This window comes from Oncorhynchus mykiss, chromosome 15, assembly GCF_057628025.1.
Source record: "Oncorhynchus mykiss isolate SJ-2025 chromosome 15, ASM5762802v1, whole genome shotgun sequence".
Taxonomy (NCBI): Eukaryota; Metazoa; Chordata; class Actinopteri; order Salmoniformes; family Salmonidae; genus Oncorhynchus; species Oncorhynchus mykiss.
In genome coordinates this window covers 57,181,333-57,198,593 of record NC_143036.1, presented here as the reverse complement: position 1 = coordinate 57,198,593, position 17,261 = coordinate 57,181,333, and the positions used below count along the sequence as shown (strand labels likewise).

The window sequence follows — 17,261 nt, the reverse complement described above, 5'->3', positions numbered from 1 at the left end:
TGTTTAGAAAGTTCATAGTTACTGTCCCCATTACAACAACAAAATACTTAAATCATGTAATTTTGTCCTTGAAACATTTAATTTAAATAACTGTAGAATTCCATTCATTCCAATGAGGACTGCTCCTTCTGGGGAGTTCCATTGTGGCCGACATTTACCTCAAAGCCATCTTGCTTTCACAATTAACCATTTGGTTAACAGCATCCCCGGTAGGCTACTGCAGCCTATGCAGCCTTACTCCACTCGTGATATCAAAGTCATTTTTGATAAGGCCCGAAAAGTAAATAAACGATTTGGTAAACTTTTTTGTGGAAGATCGGATAAGTGTGCTTTAAACTGTTTGCTTGGTATGATTTGTAGCTATCGTCTCTATCTGTGCATCCGACAGCTTTTCTACCATAAAACGTGCGATACCGTAAAGTGTTGTGTATTCACGCAGAAAAAAATTCAGGAGGAGACTGTTGCGCGGATGGTTTTGCAGCGTTTTGCGGGCGTCGGCTCACTTGACAGCAGTCTACCCAGATCAAACAAGAGACCATTACATAGGCCATTGACGTATAATTTGAAAACCTAATCTCTTGATTTTAAATTCCAAGAACAACTACCTGCATCAGCTTGAATGCTTCATGTAACCTATGTTTGAAAGCATTCCTCTTCCGGCTACAGACACTAGTGAGCACGCGCGTGCTCCGCAACAGCGAACTGGTGCTGAAGCTGAGGAGGAGGCGCGCGCATCACATGAGCGCAACGCATTACATCACTTTGCTACGACGTGATTGGCTGAAGGTCAATGCGTACTTCGCTCGCGGACTGTCACGTCCTAGTCTAACCATATATCTCGACTCGAGACGATAATTATTATCGCTCTCAAAACAAATCTAATTATAACCTTTCAATTGATTACACATATACTGTCGTTCGGTGCCCGTTTTGAGGATGGCCGAGAGCGAGGCAGACACGCCAAGCACCCCGATAGAGTTTGAGAGCAAATACTTCGAGTTTGATGGAGTACGACTTCCACCCTTCTGCAGAGGAAAGATGGAGGAGATCGCCAACTTCTCCCTCAGAAGTAGCGACATATGGATTGTCACGTATCCCAAGTCAGGTAAACAATATTGGCAAGTGTTGATTCTATGCAATACATTAGTCCAGTACCCTCACAAGAGAATGCAGGGTCTTAGGTTTTCGCCATATTGTGTCGTGTGTAATAAACGCAATTGTCTTCAGTTGAGTCCTTATAAGTTTATGATTGCATTGTGTTCAGAGTTGCACTGGCCTATTAGGGAAGGGCATCAATGTTTACCTCTCTCCAAACGTAGCCTGCAGCAGGCTAAATGCTGCGATCGCCTAGCAGGGTTAGGAACATTCACAAATAGACAACAGTCTGACTTCGTGGCAGTCATGGCAGCTCATTGAAGGACTTTTCATTCTGAGTTATGTGCTGCTGAAATCAGTAACTTAGCATATGAACCTTCGAGTTACGTTAAACGCCGGCGCTCGTCGCATTCATTCTCTGTTGACATATGTTATCGGAGGATACACAGACAATGTATTGAATTTTCAGGCCTCGGGTTACTGCTTACATCCGTCTCTTTCTGTCAGATCCAGACTGCTTTGCGCAGTGCTGTGCTGCTGCGGACAGGGCTACGCTGTGCTTGCGCGTGACGCACTTGTGTGTTGACAACCTGTGCTGGAGCAGAACTCACTCCACGGGTGGGTCCTCCTGGTCACGTGACTAGGTGGACATAAATATCCATCTTCCCTCAAGTTCATTGTGGGAGTCAAATCTTTCAGAGACATATATAGCAATTATTCCTTTAATGTCTCTTCTCTGTCCACACTGGATTTCAGCAGTGCCGATATCTGCATCTGCAGGAGTAAAGTATAATTGCAGGAGAGAGAGTAGAGAAGAGAGGTGGGAGCATTCTGGGTTGTTGTGCTCTCTAGGCCTGTCACGACTTCTGCCGAAGTCGGTCCCTCTCCTTGTCAGGGCGGTGTGTTCGGACATCACCGATCTTCTAGCCATCACTGATCCATTTTTTCATTTTCCATTGGTTTTGTCTTGTCTTCCTTCACACCTGGTTCCAGTCCCATCAATTACATGTTGTGTATTTAACCCTCTTTTTCCCCTCGACGGATTTTGTACCCATCTTGTTTGTAAGTTCTTATTAAATTACTCCGTTTATACCAAGGTCGTTCTCCTGAACCTGACTTCCCTGCCACCAATACGCACACCTTACAAGGCCTGGTAACAGATGCAGGCGGGTGATGTTGTTCCCTACAATATTAGCACTGTAATGGAGTGAATGTTATTTGTAATAAGGGTTACATGGATAGAATCAGACCTCTGAAACGCAAATGGCTGGCCCTCCCTCCAGCTAAATATATGACCTAAACCCTCCCTGAACGCTTGAAAGAAACTGTCGCCTGTACCCAAAATAATAATTCAACCAAAGTGCATAGCAGAGAACATGTCTACATTTACCCTCACTGCTTGGACAGACCAGAGTCTTAGATATGCAGTTTTAGAAACTGTTCATCTTGTAAGTATTACATAGCAACACAGGAATTTTGATAGTGCGCAAGGTTTTGGGTTTGCAGACCACCGTGGACAAGAGTAGGGGTGGAAAGATCTCCTTTCTAGTAAAAGCATTGCATGAATCTGTCATCGCATTTTCAGGTCCAAGGAGAAATGGCTTTTTATAAACATTTCATGCAATTCTACTCCATTTTACAAATACTACAAGACCAAATGTATATTAACACATTCTTGTCGAACATCTCATTCCAAAATTACGGGCATTAATATGGAGTTGGTCCCCCCTTTGCTACTATAACAGCCTCCACTCTTCTGGGAAGAGGCAGTTTGGAACTCCATTGTGAGTGTTGCAACCGAGGACAGATGATTTTTACGAGCTACGCGCTTCAGCATTCAGCGGTCCCGTTCTGTGAGCTTGTGTGGCCTACCACTTCGCGGCTGAGCCGTTGTTGCTCCTAGACGTTTACACTTCACAATAACTGCCCTTACAGTTGACCAGGGCAATTTGATGAACTGACTTGTTGGAAAGGTGGCATCCTATGACTGTGCTGTTGAACGTCAATGAGCTCTTCAGTAAGGCCATTCTACTCCCAATGTTTGTCTCTGGAGATTGCATGGCTGTTTGCTCAGTTGTATACACCTGTCAGCAACAGGTGTGGCTGAAATAGCCAAATCCACTAATTTTCAGGAGTGTCCACATACTTTTGTATATATAGTGTATCTTAGAAATATAACTTTGCTCTGTGCTTCTCCCAGCATGCACTTCATAGCCTATAGGCTATGGATCATTTGATTGAGACCACACTAAATAGCCTATAGGAGTAGTTGATGTTGCCCGCAGCATTGGGCACACATCGATACAGCCTAATATGCAACTAATTCTAAAACACAGAAATATTGAGATTTCATCAATTACAAATTACATGACCCACCACTGGACTAGATTAAAAAAATACTAAGCCCTCCCTTTGACTGAAATTACAAAGCATGACCCTACCCCATTTTCCTCCAGGTAACCATTCTGTACATTTCTATCCCGAGTGGCGCAGTGGTCTAAGGCACTGCATCTCAGTGCAAGGTGTCACTACAGTGCCTGGTTTGATTCCAGGCTGTATCACATCTGGCTGGGATTGGGAGTCCCATAGGGTGGCGCACAATTGGCCCAGTGTCGTCCGGGGTAGGCCGCCATTGTAAGAATTTGTTCTTAACTGACTTGCCTACTTAAATCATGTTTAAATAAATACATTTTAAAAAATTACAAAGTGCCATTTATAATGTTTTGAGAGTGGAACGTCAACTATCGGAAAGTTAAGACTAGATATAGGCAAAAAACAGGAGCTATTGCGGGAGAGCACAGTCCTTCCAAGTGCACCTAGCCACGAATCTTCCTCAATCATGTCCATGTCACAACAGGCTCGGGCCCATCAAAGAGAAGGGTTGGAGATGCACAATTCCCCGATGTCCGCAAAGCTTTCGGGGAAAATAAATGATCAGGTAGATTTCCCAAGTCCTGGTAAAATATGTAGTTGGTAAAGACATTGTACACAGGTGGACATTAGGCTTGAGGCAGTATACCGTATATACTGTATACCGGGGTATTTGGAAATAGCCACTGGGTGGTTTTTCAATACAGTCAATACCATTTGTAGCTACTTTTTTTTAAGTAAATACCTGCAGTCAACTTGAGCAATTAGGAGATGAAGCAGATCACGTTCTTCATTTCACCTGTCACATTATTTTACATTATGAAGCTTTATGAAAAGTTGAGCCAGTCATGTTTGTTTGTAAATAGCACAATGGGTGAAAGCAGGAGCAGCTGAGTCCAGCTGTGTATTGACAGGGGTTGCATTTTATATTCCAAGTCAACCGTGTTGTTGTTTTTTGCTTCAACACAGTGATCGTTTCCCTTCACAGAGAATACATTAGCGCAACACATTCGACAGATGGCAGCCACACAAGTAAATGAGTTGACAACGAAAAACCGATGCATGGCCATCATTTCTAGTGTTTATCATAGACATAATGTCGCCATACACATTTCTTAATGTTTTGCTTACAGTTAATCTTGAATTGTACCTGAGAAAAGCACGGAGAAAAGTACCTGAGAAGAGAGCTACACATCAGTCAGAGCGCTGTCTGCTGATAGAATGCCCATTCGTGAATTCTCATCCTAGTGGAGAAGTGCAACTGAAGCACAACATTTGTCTGACGCCGAGCAGAAATGGCAAAAAAAAGCATTTTAGATCTGCTTTTATAAAACACACCAAGAGATATCTTACCTGTTATATATTATCTTCCTGCTGTGAAAAAGGAAGAATTCTGTGTTAACGCGACCCCTAAGTTGAACTTACTAGTTATCTAAGTAAGTTACTGAATTAATAAGGTGATGGGGCGTCATATTGTGTCAGCTTTCTGCCGTATTCGTAAAGTCAAAGCACTTTGGGTGAGTTATCTGGACAGCAGCCACTGCTGTCAACTTGATTTCCTTGTGTTTTTTTCTCCTCCGTTTTCTCCTTCTATCTGCTTCTCCCCAATCTTCTCTGAGTAGAGCAGGCAAACCCCAGACAGACACAGCTTGTACACATGCTGCTTCAGATCAGACAAGCGTGCATCAAAACTTTTGTTCATTTGTACGTCTCTTGTTCACATTCGCTTGTAAATGTTCAAACGCACCAAAAATGACATTCGGTATCTCCTACCTATATACACTACCGTTTTTTTTTGTCAGAAATAGAGTGTAGACATTGTTAATATTATAAATGACTATTGTAGCTGCAAACAGCTGATATTTAATGGAATATCTACATAGGCGTACAGAGGCCCATTATCAGCAACCATCATTCTTGTGTTCCAATGGCACATTATGTTAGCTAAGCCAAGTTTATCATTTTAAAAGGCTAATTGATCATTAGAAAACCCTTTTGCAATTCCGGAGTCGCCTCTTCGCTGTTGACGTTGAGGCTGGTGTTTTGCGGATACTATTTAATGAAGCTGCCAGTTGAGGACTTGAGAGGCGTCTGTTTCTTAAACTAGACACTAATGTACTTGTCCTTTTGCTCAGTTTGCACTCCCACTCTTCTTTCTATTCTGGTTAAAGACAGTTTGCTCTGATCTGTGAAGGGAGTAGTACACAGCTTTGTATGAGCTCTTCAGTTTCTTGGCAATGTCGTTGCATGGAATAGCCTTAATTTAATAAGAATAGACTGATGAGTTTCAGAAGAAAGGTCTTTGTTTCTGGCCATTTTGAGCCTGTAATCAAATCCACAAATGCTGATGCTCCAGATACTCAACTAGTCTGAAGAAGGCCAGTTTTATTGCTTCTTTAATCGGGACAACAGTTTTCAGCTGTGTGCTAACATAATTGCAAAAGTGTTTTCTAATGATCAATTAGCCTTTTAAAATAATAAACTTGGATTAGCTAACACAACGTGCCATTGGAACACAGGAGTGATGGTTGCTCATAATGGGTCTCTGTATGCCTATGTAGATATTCCATAAAACAATGTGCCGTTTCCAGCCACAATAGTGATTTACAACATTAACATTGTCTACACTCTATTTCTGATCAACATCATATTTTAATGGGCAAAATAAAATGCTTTTAATTCAAAAATGACATTTCTAAGTCACCCCAAACTTTTGAATGGTAGTGTATGTATAGCTTTATGAGCTGGAATTGCAAATTGTTTATTTTTGTTCGTGCTTGTTAGCATATTTAGATAGCCGCCTCCATGGAAATTCGCTAATATTGTTAGAATTTTGGTAGCAGATGCCCAATGGTTTTTACGTTTTTGGCGCCCCCTTGTGCACTAAACCGGTAATACCGTAAATCCTGGAATGATAGAAGGACGGTATGACGATATGAAAAATCTGGAAACCGCACAACCCAAGCGGACAGTCAATACTCACTGTTCGCCTGTCCGACAGCCAAGGGTGTAACTTTGTGTTGTTGGGGGGGGGGGGGAGATCGGATCATTTTGGCTATTCTTCAAATGGTCATTTCTCATTAAGTTAAGTTTGCGCCTCTTTAACCAGCTCTGAAGGACTTTGTCGTCTACTGCCTTTTAAAAGTTCCTAAAGATTTTCATGTTCTTCCTCATGACCTGTTAAGGCCTCACCCTGTCTTGCAAAGAACTTCACTGAACCTTACATTTTCAGTAGATAATGTTTTGCTTCCTCTTCTTAAATCAGTAGATAACTGTGAGTCCACAGGGTTTGATTTTTGTGAACTCTTTAAGCATAAGCTGAAAACTTCTCAAGAGCCTTCTTCCAATTTCTAAAGCCTGGTGCTAGCTTAGCTACCTAGCTAAGGTTAGCTAGCTAAAATAGCCAAACTAGCATTGCAGCATTCGGTATAAAACGATACTGCACAAAAATACAAACGCAACATGTTAAGTATTGGTCCCAAGTTTCCTAGATATTGTCCATATGCACAAAAAGCATATTTTTCTCAAATGTTGTGCACCAATTTGTTTACATCCCTGTTAGAGAGAATTTCTTCTTTGCCAGTATAATCCATCCACCTGACAGGTGTGGCATATCAAGAAGCTGATTAAACAGCATGATCATTACACAGGTGCACCTTGTGCTGGGGACAGTAAAAGGCAGGGTTTGAGTTTTTGCGAAAGCGTGACCTCTTATTCAGAAAAACTTTGGTGCAATGGAAGCTGAAAACCCCCTTTAAAGAGGCACTGTAATGCAGCCAGAGGAAACTTGAAACCACTTCACTTGAAATGACAAAACTCTTTCAGCTCGCTTCTGGATTACAATGCACTTGGGATGTGGATGATTTGGCTTTGTACTGGGACTGATGTCGATAACTTCTATTTGTTCGGTGGCTCTGCACCTGTCATCTGTGCTCAACTGGTCCCTGACTTGTGGCTCAGTCCCCTTCATCAAACATGACACCAAACCGTGTCTTACTTTCTATTGCCAAAATAGAAGGGCCTTGCTATTGCCAAAATAGAAGGGCCTTGCTATTGCCAAAATAGAAGGGCCTTGCTATTGCCAAAATATGATTAAACTTAAATAATATTACATCTACAAGGCATGTCTTATAGGGCTACATTTAAATATTCCAATTTGTGTGTTCACCATTGTTTCTTCACCACTACATTCCAAATTCTCACCTGATGACCTATTCGTCCTCTCCCCACCTCAACATGGGCGGTCCTCTCTCTCTCTCCACTGACTGTCTCTGTCCCCTGCCATGACGACGATATGAAATCAGAATCTAGGCAACAACTGTTTTGTTATAGCACTTGGGCTTAGTCAGCAAGATGAGTTGAACTGATAGTTCCAATCTGTGTGCGATGTAAATTGCTGGTCAAAGTGCTTTACCAGACTGCCTTATAACAGATTTTCAAAATGGTCACCTGATGACCCGCTCGTCCTCTCCCTGCCTCAACATGGGTGGTGCTCTCTCTCTCACTCTCTATGGTCTGTCTTTGAACCCTGCCATAATCATTGGACCAAATGCCATTATCATATGACAAAAATGGCTGACCTGAACAATGATGGGGTTAACTTATTAACATGAGTTAGATTCTGATTTATTAGCTAAATTATTTATTTACTGTCTGGCAAAATATGTATAGCTAGCTAGCTGACTACGTATTACCAGACCATTACAGTATGTACAGTGTAGTTAGCTAGCTAGCTATGTAGCCATTCATTAATTTACAATTCTCTGCAAAAAAAATCTTATGTCCTGCACTTTTCTCCTATTTGGCATTGGTATTAGGGGCACTAGCTACTTTTTCACTAGGTTTAACACTGACTTACTGAGTGCTGCTCATCTGAAACTGCAGTGGAAAAGGAAAGGGGAGGATCCAGATACTGTGCTAACTTTGGTGTTAGCTTAGCTAGCTACCTAGCTAAGGTTAGTTTGGCTATTTTAGCTACCTAGCTAAGGTTTGCTAGCTAAAATAGCCCTAATATAATTTCATGTTTAGTGTTGGTCCCATGTCTCATGAGCTGAAATAAAAGATCCCAGAAATGTTCCATACACACAAAAAGCAAATTTCTTTCAAACCGGCCTCACAACCGCAGACCACGTATGATATTGTGTGGGCGAGAGGTTTGCTGATTGTGAACAGAGTGCCCCATGGTGTCGGTGGGGTTGTGCCATTCATCTGCCACCATCACCTCATGTTTCAGCATGATAATGCCCCATGTCGCAAGGATCTGTACACAATTCCTGGAAGCTGAAAATGGCCCGGTTCGTCAATGGCCTGTATCTGTGACCAAAAGATCCATATCTGTATTCCCAGTCATGTGAAATAAATAGATTAAGGCCTTTATTTTAATTGACACATTTCCTTATATGAACTGTAGCTCAGTAAAATCTTTGAAATTGTTGCATGTTGCGTTCCTTATTTTTGTTCCGTGTAGATCATTTGGTGTGTGAGGTTGGTAAATGTTTGCTAAACAGCACTATAATGGTGTAGTTTGGGCTGTGAATTTTCCCTCATTGGTGTCATTTTACATTGAGACAAACGACTACCCATTTACCTTTTCCTCTTGATTCTCTCTACCCCCCCCCTCCCAGGTACCAGTCTACTTCAGGAGGTGGTGTATCTGGTGAGTCAGGGGGCGGACCCAGATGAGATTGGTCTGATGAATATCGATGAGCAGCTTCCTGTTCTGGAGTACCCTCAGCCTGGCCTAGACATCATACAGGTAGGCCTACAGTACTGAGTATTACTACTGTTCTGGAGTACCCTCAGTCTGGCCTAGACATCATACAGGTAGGCCTACAGTACTGAGTATTACTACTGTTCTGGAGTACCCTCAGTCTGGCCTAGACATCATACAGTTAGGCCTACAGCACTGAGTATTACTACTGTTCTGGAGTACCCTCAGCCTGGCCTAGACATCATACAGGTAGGCCTACAGTACTGAGTATTATTACTTCCTGATCCTGAATCACTTGCTTGTAAAACAGACAGGTACAGTTAACCAAAACACTCAGCCCACCACATGCAGCACCATATTTCAATGCAAAGCAAGAAATAGATTAGGTGTTTTTCTGCTCCTTGTTTTATACCGTCTCTGTTCCCAATGTCATGATGGCAATTCCTCTATGTTTTCACAGGAGTTGACATCTCCTCGTCTGATAAAAAGTCACCTGCCCTACCGCTTCCTGCCTACAGCCATGCACAATGGAGAGTCCAAGGTTAGAGTACACTTCAATTGGTTTGTGTAATGTTTTCTATAATGTTTCCATCTATTCAGTCCTAATTGTCTGTGTGGTTCTATGTGGTTCTCCTGTAGGTGATCTACATGGCGAGGAACCCTAAAGATCTTGTGGTGTCTTACTACCAGTTCCACCGCTCCCTCAGAACCATGAGCTACCGCGGAACCTTCCAGGAGTTCTGCAGACGCTTCATGAACGACAAGCGTGAGTGTCAGAGTTTAGGGTTCACCCGCCCTGGTGTGCAGGGGGTGTCACTATTCATCATGTGTCCTCTGTCTTCACTGGGCTACTTCTCTTAATTGGGACTAAGAGGAATGGTTGGCTAACAGGGAGGCCTGGCATTATTTAGGTAATAAGTAACTGATCAGACCAGGTTGTGTGACGAGGGAAGAGAAAGCCTAGTCACCTGGGGAAACTCACTAAACTCTCTCCACCTATGTCTCTCTCTCCCCTTTTTGTTTCTCTCTGTCTCATAGTGGGATATGGTTCCTGGTTTGAGCATGTGCAGGAGTTCTGGGAGCATCGCATGGACTCAAACGTCCTCTTCCTGAAATATGAAGACATGTACAAAGTAAAAACAACCGCTTTCCCTCCCTTCCTCTCTCTCTCTCCCTCCATCACTCATCTATATCTACTGTCTACATCTAACTAAAACCAACCCTTACCTGAACCTCTATCCTAGAGGTACAGTGATTAGTGAGCTGCAAAAACCCACCATTTATACATAAGTTCATTCTGGAAGCCTCTAGCAGGCCAGGTTTGGCCCTACTTTGGGTGGTCCTGCTCTATCCTATCCCAAATGTCACTCTAACTTTACCCATACCACCTAACCCCTATGATAATCGTACCCCCCTCAGAGCTACGTGGAAACCACAGTTCCGGTCTATGGAACGTAACTGCACTCTCACTGGGGCAGAATGGGGACAAATCAGTAGTGTTGTTTGCTGTTCCAAAGGTCCCTTCAGGGCTGCATTGCACGGAAACACACACACACACACGCATGCAGGCTCTCATGCTCACATACACACACACATACACAACACCTTCCCAGAAACACAGCGTGTTCTTGTTAGGAATAATTTGCAAACATGAACATTTATACAGTATATACACTAGCAAGCCTTCCAGGGCGAGATCTTATTCACTATCACTCAACGTGACTATCAGTGTTACAACATAGTTACAGCATTGACACTGTTGGGGGAAAGTAGCTCATGTAGCCTACCTTTCTTGGAAAACAAACAGGCTTTTCTCAATCGCGTACAAGCATATTTTCTTTTAACAATGTTGTCGACTTCCAAAGTAGAGTTCAAAGGTGAACTCTGTGGCCTTTGGCGAAACAGTAGATGATGTCTCAAAACATGAATGCATTCTTCAAAATGATATTATACCGTCAAAATTTCAGATTGATCAAAGGAACACGACTGCCTGCAAAAAGATTAACACAGCCATATTTATCTGTTGAGTCCAAGCAGACAAAACAGAAAGTTAGTCAGTCTAATACAAATCCAAGTAGATCAATGCGTTTTCTTTGCAGTCACTAAAAAGGAAGTACAACTATCCAAAGGTGCAGAATTATGGGCTATTACTCTCCTTTTATGCGTATTACACCAAACAATTTCATACACAAATATTATTCCTGATAAAAAATAAAAGAAATAAGCACATTCATCGGTATCATCACAATGCAGTTCCATGTGTTCAATACAAAGGCTAGTTTGCTCGTTGCTATATAGACTTTCCATTGGTGCGCAGAAACACTTTCCGCAAGTTTCCTCCGACACGTTGGTGCGGCTGGCTTCCGGGTTAAGCGAGCAGTGCAGCTTGGCAGGGTTGTGTTTCGGAAGACGCATGGCTCTCGACCTTCGCCTCTCCCGAGTCCGTAGGGGAGTTGCAGCGATGAGACACGACTGTAACTACCAATTGAATATCACGAAATTGGGGAGAAAAAGGGGTAAAATAAATAAATAAAAACAAATAAAAAAGGTGAATAGAATGGAGGAACACAACTATGAATGTACAGGCCTCAATCGTCACCATAGAAAAGCTCTATCAAAGTTCACAATGTGGAAGATGATGACTTATGGGTAACCCAACTTCATGCTCTGCATCCCTGCATGTCCACAATATTTTGGCAATCAAACAGTCCCCGTTTCCTCGATCTTTCCATGTATTGTTATTATATTGTACATGGTATGACACTGATGGGGTGATCTAGAATTTTGTGCCGTAGTATTTACTGATTGCCAGAAACAGTGAACGCAATTGCACAAATTTCTCTTCTGATGAAAACAATGCGTTATAGTCTACGAACAAAGCTTAACAGTGACTTTAGTATTCACTGATGACAAACGTTGGTCTAAGAAATGCAAGTCAGTAACTAAGGCAAGACAATGATCAGAATTTCTGTAAATGTATTTGAGCATTTGATCATTGCTGTTCTGCTGTAGACACATTTCAACACAGATCCAAAAATGGCTTGTACGCAATTGAGAAAAAAAACGTAACATGTATGGCAAGGGTATTTGCTGAGCAAGTGTGTTATATAAGCATAAGACATCTGTTTCTATAGAAAGAAAAAAGGAACTGTGGTCAAAGTTTATACCCGTCCACATAGGCAGACAGACATTCAGCCTCTTTATTGCAAGGCAATGAAACTCCAATGTATAACCGCTAGATAACACATAGAAGGATCCGTACACGTGTCTTAGATGACATAACCAGATGTTCGGAGTCAGAGTTCAACCCCCACTCTGTCTGAGATGTAGGGGAGAGTGGAGTGGTACATTCAGCATCCCTCCGTCAAGGGAACTATAGTATTCTTTCCAACAAAGATTTCTACATAGATTTCAGGATGTTGTGTATCCCTGAAAAGAATCAGATTACATGTAAACATGACCGTTTTGAAAACACCCGGGGTAAGTTGTGCCAACAGAGACCTCTTGTTTTGGACAAGCGGGACGGGGTGAATTAAGCCGCCTACAAATGTCTGTACTGAATGAAATATGACCAGTACCTTTTAAAAACCATGTCTATCTTTATTTCCCAAACACAATTCACCACGATCGCTTTTAATCACTTGAAGCATATTTTGACACAGGCTTCACGCCTGACAAGCACTTGTTCCTTTGTACCACTGTTATCTCCTATCCAACAATAATGCCTTATATTTTTGTTGGGTATATTTTGTTTCAATGATACATTTTGTGTACGGTTTCCTAGAAACAAGAAAACCATACCCTTTTGGCTCAACTTCCCCCACTTCCCCCTATAAATACAGCCCCAACTACCTTGTCACGGTGGTGTGACTGGGTTGTGTACGGTTTCCTAGAAACAAGAAAACCATACCCTTTTGGCTCAACTTCCCCCACTTCCCCCTATAAATACAGCCCCAACTACCTTGTCACGGTGGTGTGACTGGGTTGTGTACGGTTTCCTAGAAACAAGAAAACCATACCCTTTTGGCTCAACTTCCCCCACTTCCCCCTATAAATGCAGCCCCAACTACCTTGTCACGGTGGTGTGACTGGGTTGTGTACGGTTTCCTAGAAACAAGAAAACCATACCCTTTTGGCTCAACTTCCCCCACTTCCCCCTATAAATACAGCCCCAACTACCTTGTCACGGTGGTGTGACTGGGTTGTGTACGGTTTCCTAGAAACAAGAAAACCATACCCTTTTGGCTCAACTTCCCCCACTTCCCCCTATAAATACAGCCCCAACTACCTTGTCACGGTGGTGTGACTGGGTTGTGTACGGTTTCCTAGAAACAAGAAAACCATACCCTTTTGGCTCAACTTCCCCCTATAAATGCAGCCCCAACTACCTTGTCACGGTGGTGTGACTGGGTTGTGTACGGTTTCCTAGAAACAAGAAAACCATACCCTTTTGGCTCAACTTCCCCCACTTCCCCCTATAAATGCAGCCCCAACTACCTTGTCACGGTGGTGTGACTGGGTTGTGTACGGTTTCCTAGAAACAAGAAAACCATACCCTTTTGGCTCAACTTCCCCCACTTCCCCCTATAAATACAGCCCCAACTACCTTGTCACGGTGGTGTGACTGGGTTGTGTACGGTTTCCTAGAAACAAGAAAACCATACCCTTTTGGCTCAACTTCCCCCACTTCCCCCTATAAATGCAGCCCCAACTACCTTGTCACGGTGTTGTGACTGGGTTGTGTATGGTTTCCTAGAAACAAGAAAACCATACCCTTTTGGCTCAACTTCCCCCACTTCCCCCTATAAATACAGCCCCAACTACCTTGTCACGGTGGTGTGACTGGGTTGTGTACGGTTTCCTAGAAACAAGAAAACCATACCCTTTTGGCTCAACTTCCCCCACTTCCCCCTATAAATACAGCCCCAACTACCTTGTCACGGTGGTGTGACTGGGTTGTGTACGGTTTCCTAGAAACAAGAAAACCATACCCTTTTGGCTCAACTTCCCCCACTTCCCCCTATAAATACAGCCCCAACTACCTTGTCACGGTGGTGTGACTGGGTTGTGTACGGTTTCCTAGAAACAAGAAAACCATACCCTTTTGGCTCAACTTCCCCCACTTCCCCCTATAAATACAGCCCCAACTACCTTGTCACGGTGGTGTGACTGGGTTGTGTACGGTTTCCTAGAAACAAGAAAACCATACCCTTTTGGCTCAACTTCCCCCACTTCCCCCTATAAATACAGCCCCAACTACCTTGTCACGGTGGTGTGACTGGGTTGTGTACGGTTTCCTAGAAACAAGAAAACCATACCCTTTTGGCTCAACTTCCCCCACTTCCCCCTATAAATACAGCCCCAACTACCTTGTCACGGTGGTGTGACTGGGTTGTGTACGGTTTCCTAGAAACAAGAAAACCATACCCTTTTGGCTCAACTTCCCCCACTTCCCCCTACAAATACAGCCCCAACTACCTTGTCATGGTGGTGTGACTGGGTTGTGTACGGTTTCCTAGAAACAAGAAAACCATACCCTTTTGGCTCAACTTCCCCACTTCCCCCTATAAATACAGCCCCAACTACCTTGTCACGGTGGTGTGACTGGGTTGTGTACGGTTTCCTAGAAACAAGAAAACCATACCCTTTTGGCTCAACTTCCCCCACTTCCCCCTATAAATACAGCCCCAACTACCTTGTCACGGTGGTGTGACTGGGTTGTGTACGGTTTCCTAGAAACAAGAAAACCATACCCTTTTGGCTCAACTTCCCCCACCTCCCCCTATAAATACAGCCCCAACTACCTTGTCACGGTGGTGTGACTGGATTGTGTACGGTTTCCTAGAAACAAGAAAACCATACCCTTTTGGCTCAACTTCCCCCACTTCCCCCTATAAATACAGCCCCAACTACCTTGTCACGGTGGTGTGACTGGGTTGTGTACGGTTTCCTAGAAACAAGAAAACCATACCCTTTTGGCTCAACTTCCCCCACTTCCCCCTATAAATACAGCCCCAACTACCTTGTCACGGTGGTGTGACTGGGTTGTGTACGGTTTCCTAGAAACAAGAAAACCATACCCTTTTGGCTCAACTTCCCCCACTTCCCCCTATAAATACAGCCCCAACTACCTTGTCACGGTGGTGTGACTGGGTTGTGTACGGTTTCCTAGAAACAAGAAAACCATACCCTTTTGGCTCAACTTCCCCCACTTCCCCCTATAAATACAGCCCCAACTACCTTGTCACGGTGGTGTGACTGGGTTGTGTACGGTTTCCTAGAAACAAGAAAACCATACCCTTTTGGCTCAACTTCCCCCACTTCCCCCTATAAATACAGCCCCAACTACCTTGTCACGGTGGTGTGACTGGGTTGTGTACGGTTTCCTAGAAACAAGAAAACCATACCCTTTTGGCTCAACTTCCCCCACTTCCCCCTATAAATACAGCCCCAACTACCTTTTCACGGTGGTGTGACTGGGTTGTGTACGGTTTCCTAGAAACAAGAAAACCATATCCTTTTGGCACAACTTCCCCCACTTCTCCCTATAAATACAGCCCCAACTACCTTGTCACGGTGGTGTGACTGGGTTGTGTACGGTTTCCTAGAAACAAGAAAACCATACCCTTTTGGCTCAACTTCCCCCACTTCCCCCTATAAATACAGCCCCAACTACCTTGTCACGGTGGTGTGACTGGGTTGTGTACGGTTTCCTAGAAACAAGAAAACCATACCCTTTTGGCTCAACTTCCCCCACTTCCCCCTATAAATACAGCCCCAACTACCTTGTCACGGTGGTGTGACTGGGTTGTGTACGGTTTCCTAGAAACAAGAAAACCATACCCTTTTGGCTCAACTTCCCCCACTTCCCCCTATAAATACAGCCCCAACTACCTTGTCACGGTGGTGTGACTGGGTTGTGTATGGAATAGAAAGTACTACAGCCTGTCTTATACTCCCTATTATTAAGACGTTATCAAACTCGAGTTCATAGGTCATTTGGGAGTGATAAGAAGAAGAGATCATTTGATACCTCATAAATTATTGGCACTCTTGATAAAGATGAGCAAAATAAATACTGTATTAATTAAATAACACAAATACTGAGCAGTATTGAAATGTTTTCTACAAAACTGTTATTATTTTATATCGCTCAGAGAAATAGATTTTAATAATAGTAATAATATGTTTTCTCAAATAGATACGTAGGTGTCAAAAATATTGGCACCCCTATATATATTTTTGGGGCTTTTTTAATTTACTCTTAAAGCGCAATCAGCGTTAGGAACAATAACAAAGCTGTCTCCCCACCCCTGGTTTTGATAAAAATCTGAGGGATGGAGCTGGAGAAATGTAACCACTCTCAAATTCATAGACAAGGCTATGGATGCAAGGAGTCATGTTTTGAAGCTATATTGTCATGTATTGTCATGTTGTGTCTTGTTTCTGTCCTTTCCTTTCACCCTGTCTCCCTCTGCTGGTCGTACTAGGTTACCGTTTCTGTCCCTCTTTCCCCCAGCTGTTCCTTGTCTTCTCTGACTACCTCATTCACCCCTTTTCCCACCTGTTCCCTCTTTCCCTCTGATTAGGTCCCTATATCTCTCTCTGTTTCTGCTCCTGTCTTTGTCGGATTCTTGTTTGTGTGTCTCATGCCTGAACCAGACTATCATCGTGTTTGCTGCAACCTTGTCCTGTCCTGTCGGAATCTACCTGTCCATCTGAGCCCACGTGTGTTCATCATTAAAGAAACTCTGTTTGTTAATTCGCTTTTGGGTCCTCATTCACGCACCTGACAGAAGAATCCGACCAAGAATGGACCCAGCGACTTCGGATCCTCTCCACTCAGCCGTCGAGATCCAGGGAGCGATGCTAGGCAGACACGAGCAGGAATTGTCTGCTGCTCGACATGCCGTTGAGACCCTGGCCACCCAAGTCTCCAACCTCACAGAACAGGTTCACCATCTCCGCCTCGATCCACCGGCCACTTCCAGGGCTTTCGAATCTCCGGAGCCCAGAATCAATAACCCGCCGTGTTACTCTGGGGAGCCCACTGAATGCCGCTCGTTCCTCACCCAGTGTGATATTG

General features: G+C 43.4%; 1 protein-coding gene across 1 annotated transcript in view; it reads left to right on the top strand.

The window, feature by feature from the left end:
• The first annotated feature begins 422 nt into the window (after positions 1-422).
• Positions 423-17,261, top strand: part of sult4a1 (sulfotransferase family 4A, member 1) — a 29,219-nt gene continuing 12,380 nt past the window's right edge. Inside the window, exons 1-5 of the mRNA XM_036944615.2 lie at positions 423-1,105; positions 9,090-9,220; positions 9,636-9,716; positions 9,815-9,941; positions 10,214-10,308. Coding sequence (XP_036800510.1) covers positions 937-1,105; positions 9,090-9,220; positions 9,636-9,716; positions 9,815-9,941; positions 10,214-10,308 — 603 coding nt within the window. The 5' untranslated portion in view covers positions 423-936. The remainder of the gene's footprint in view (positions 1,106-9,089; positions 9,221-9,635; positions 9,717-9,814; positions 9,942-10,213; positions 10,309-17,261) is intronic.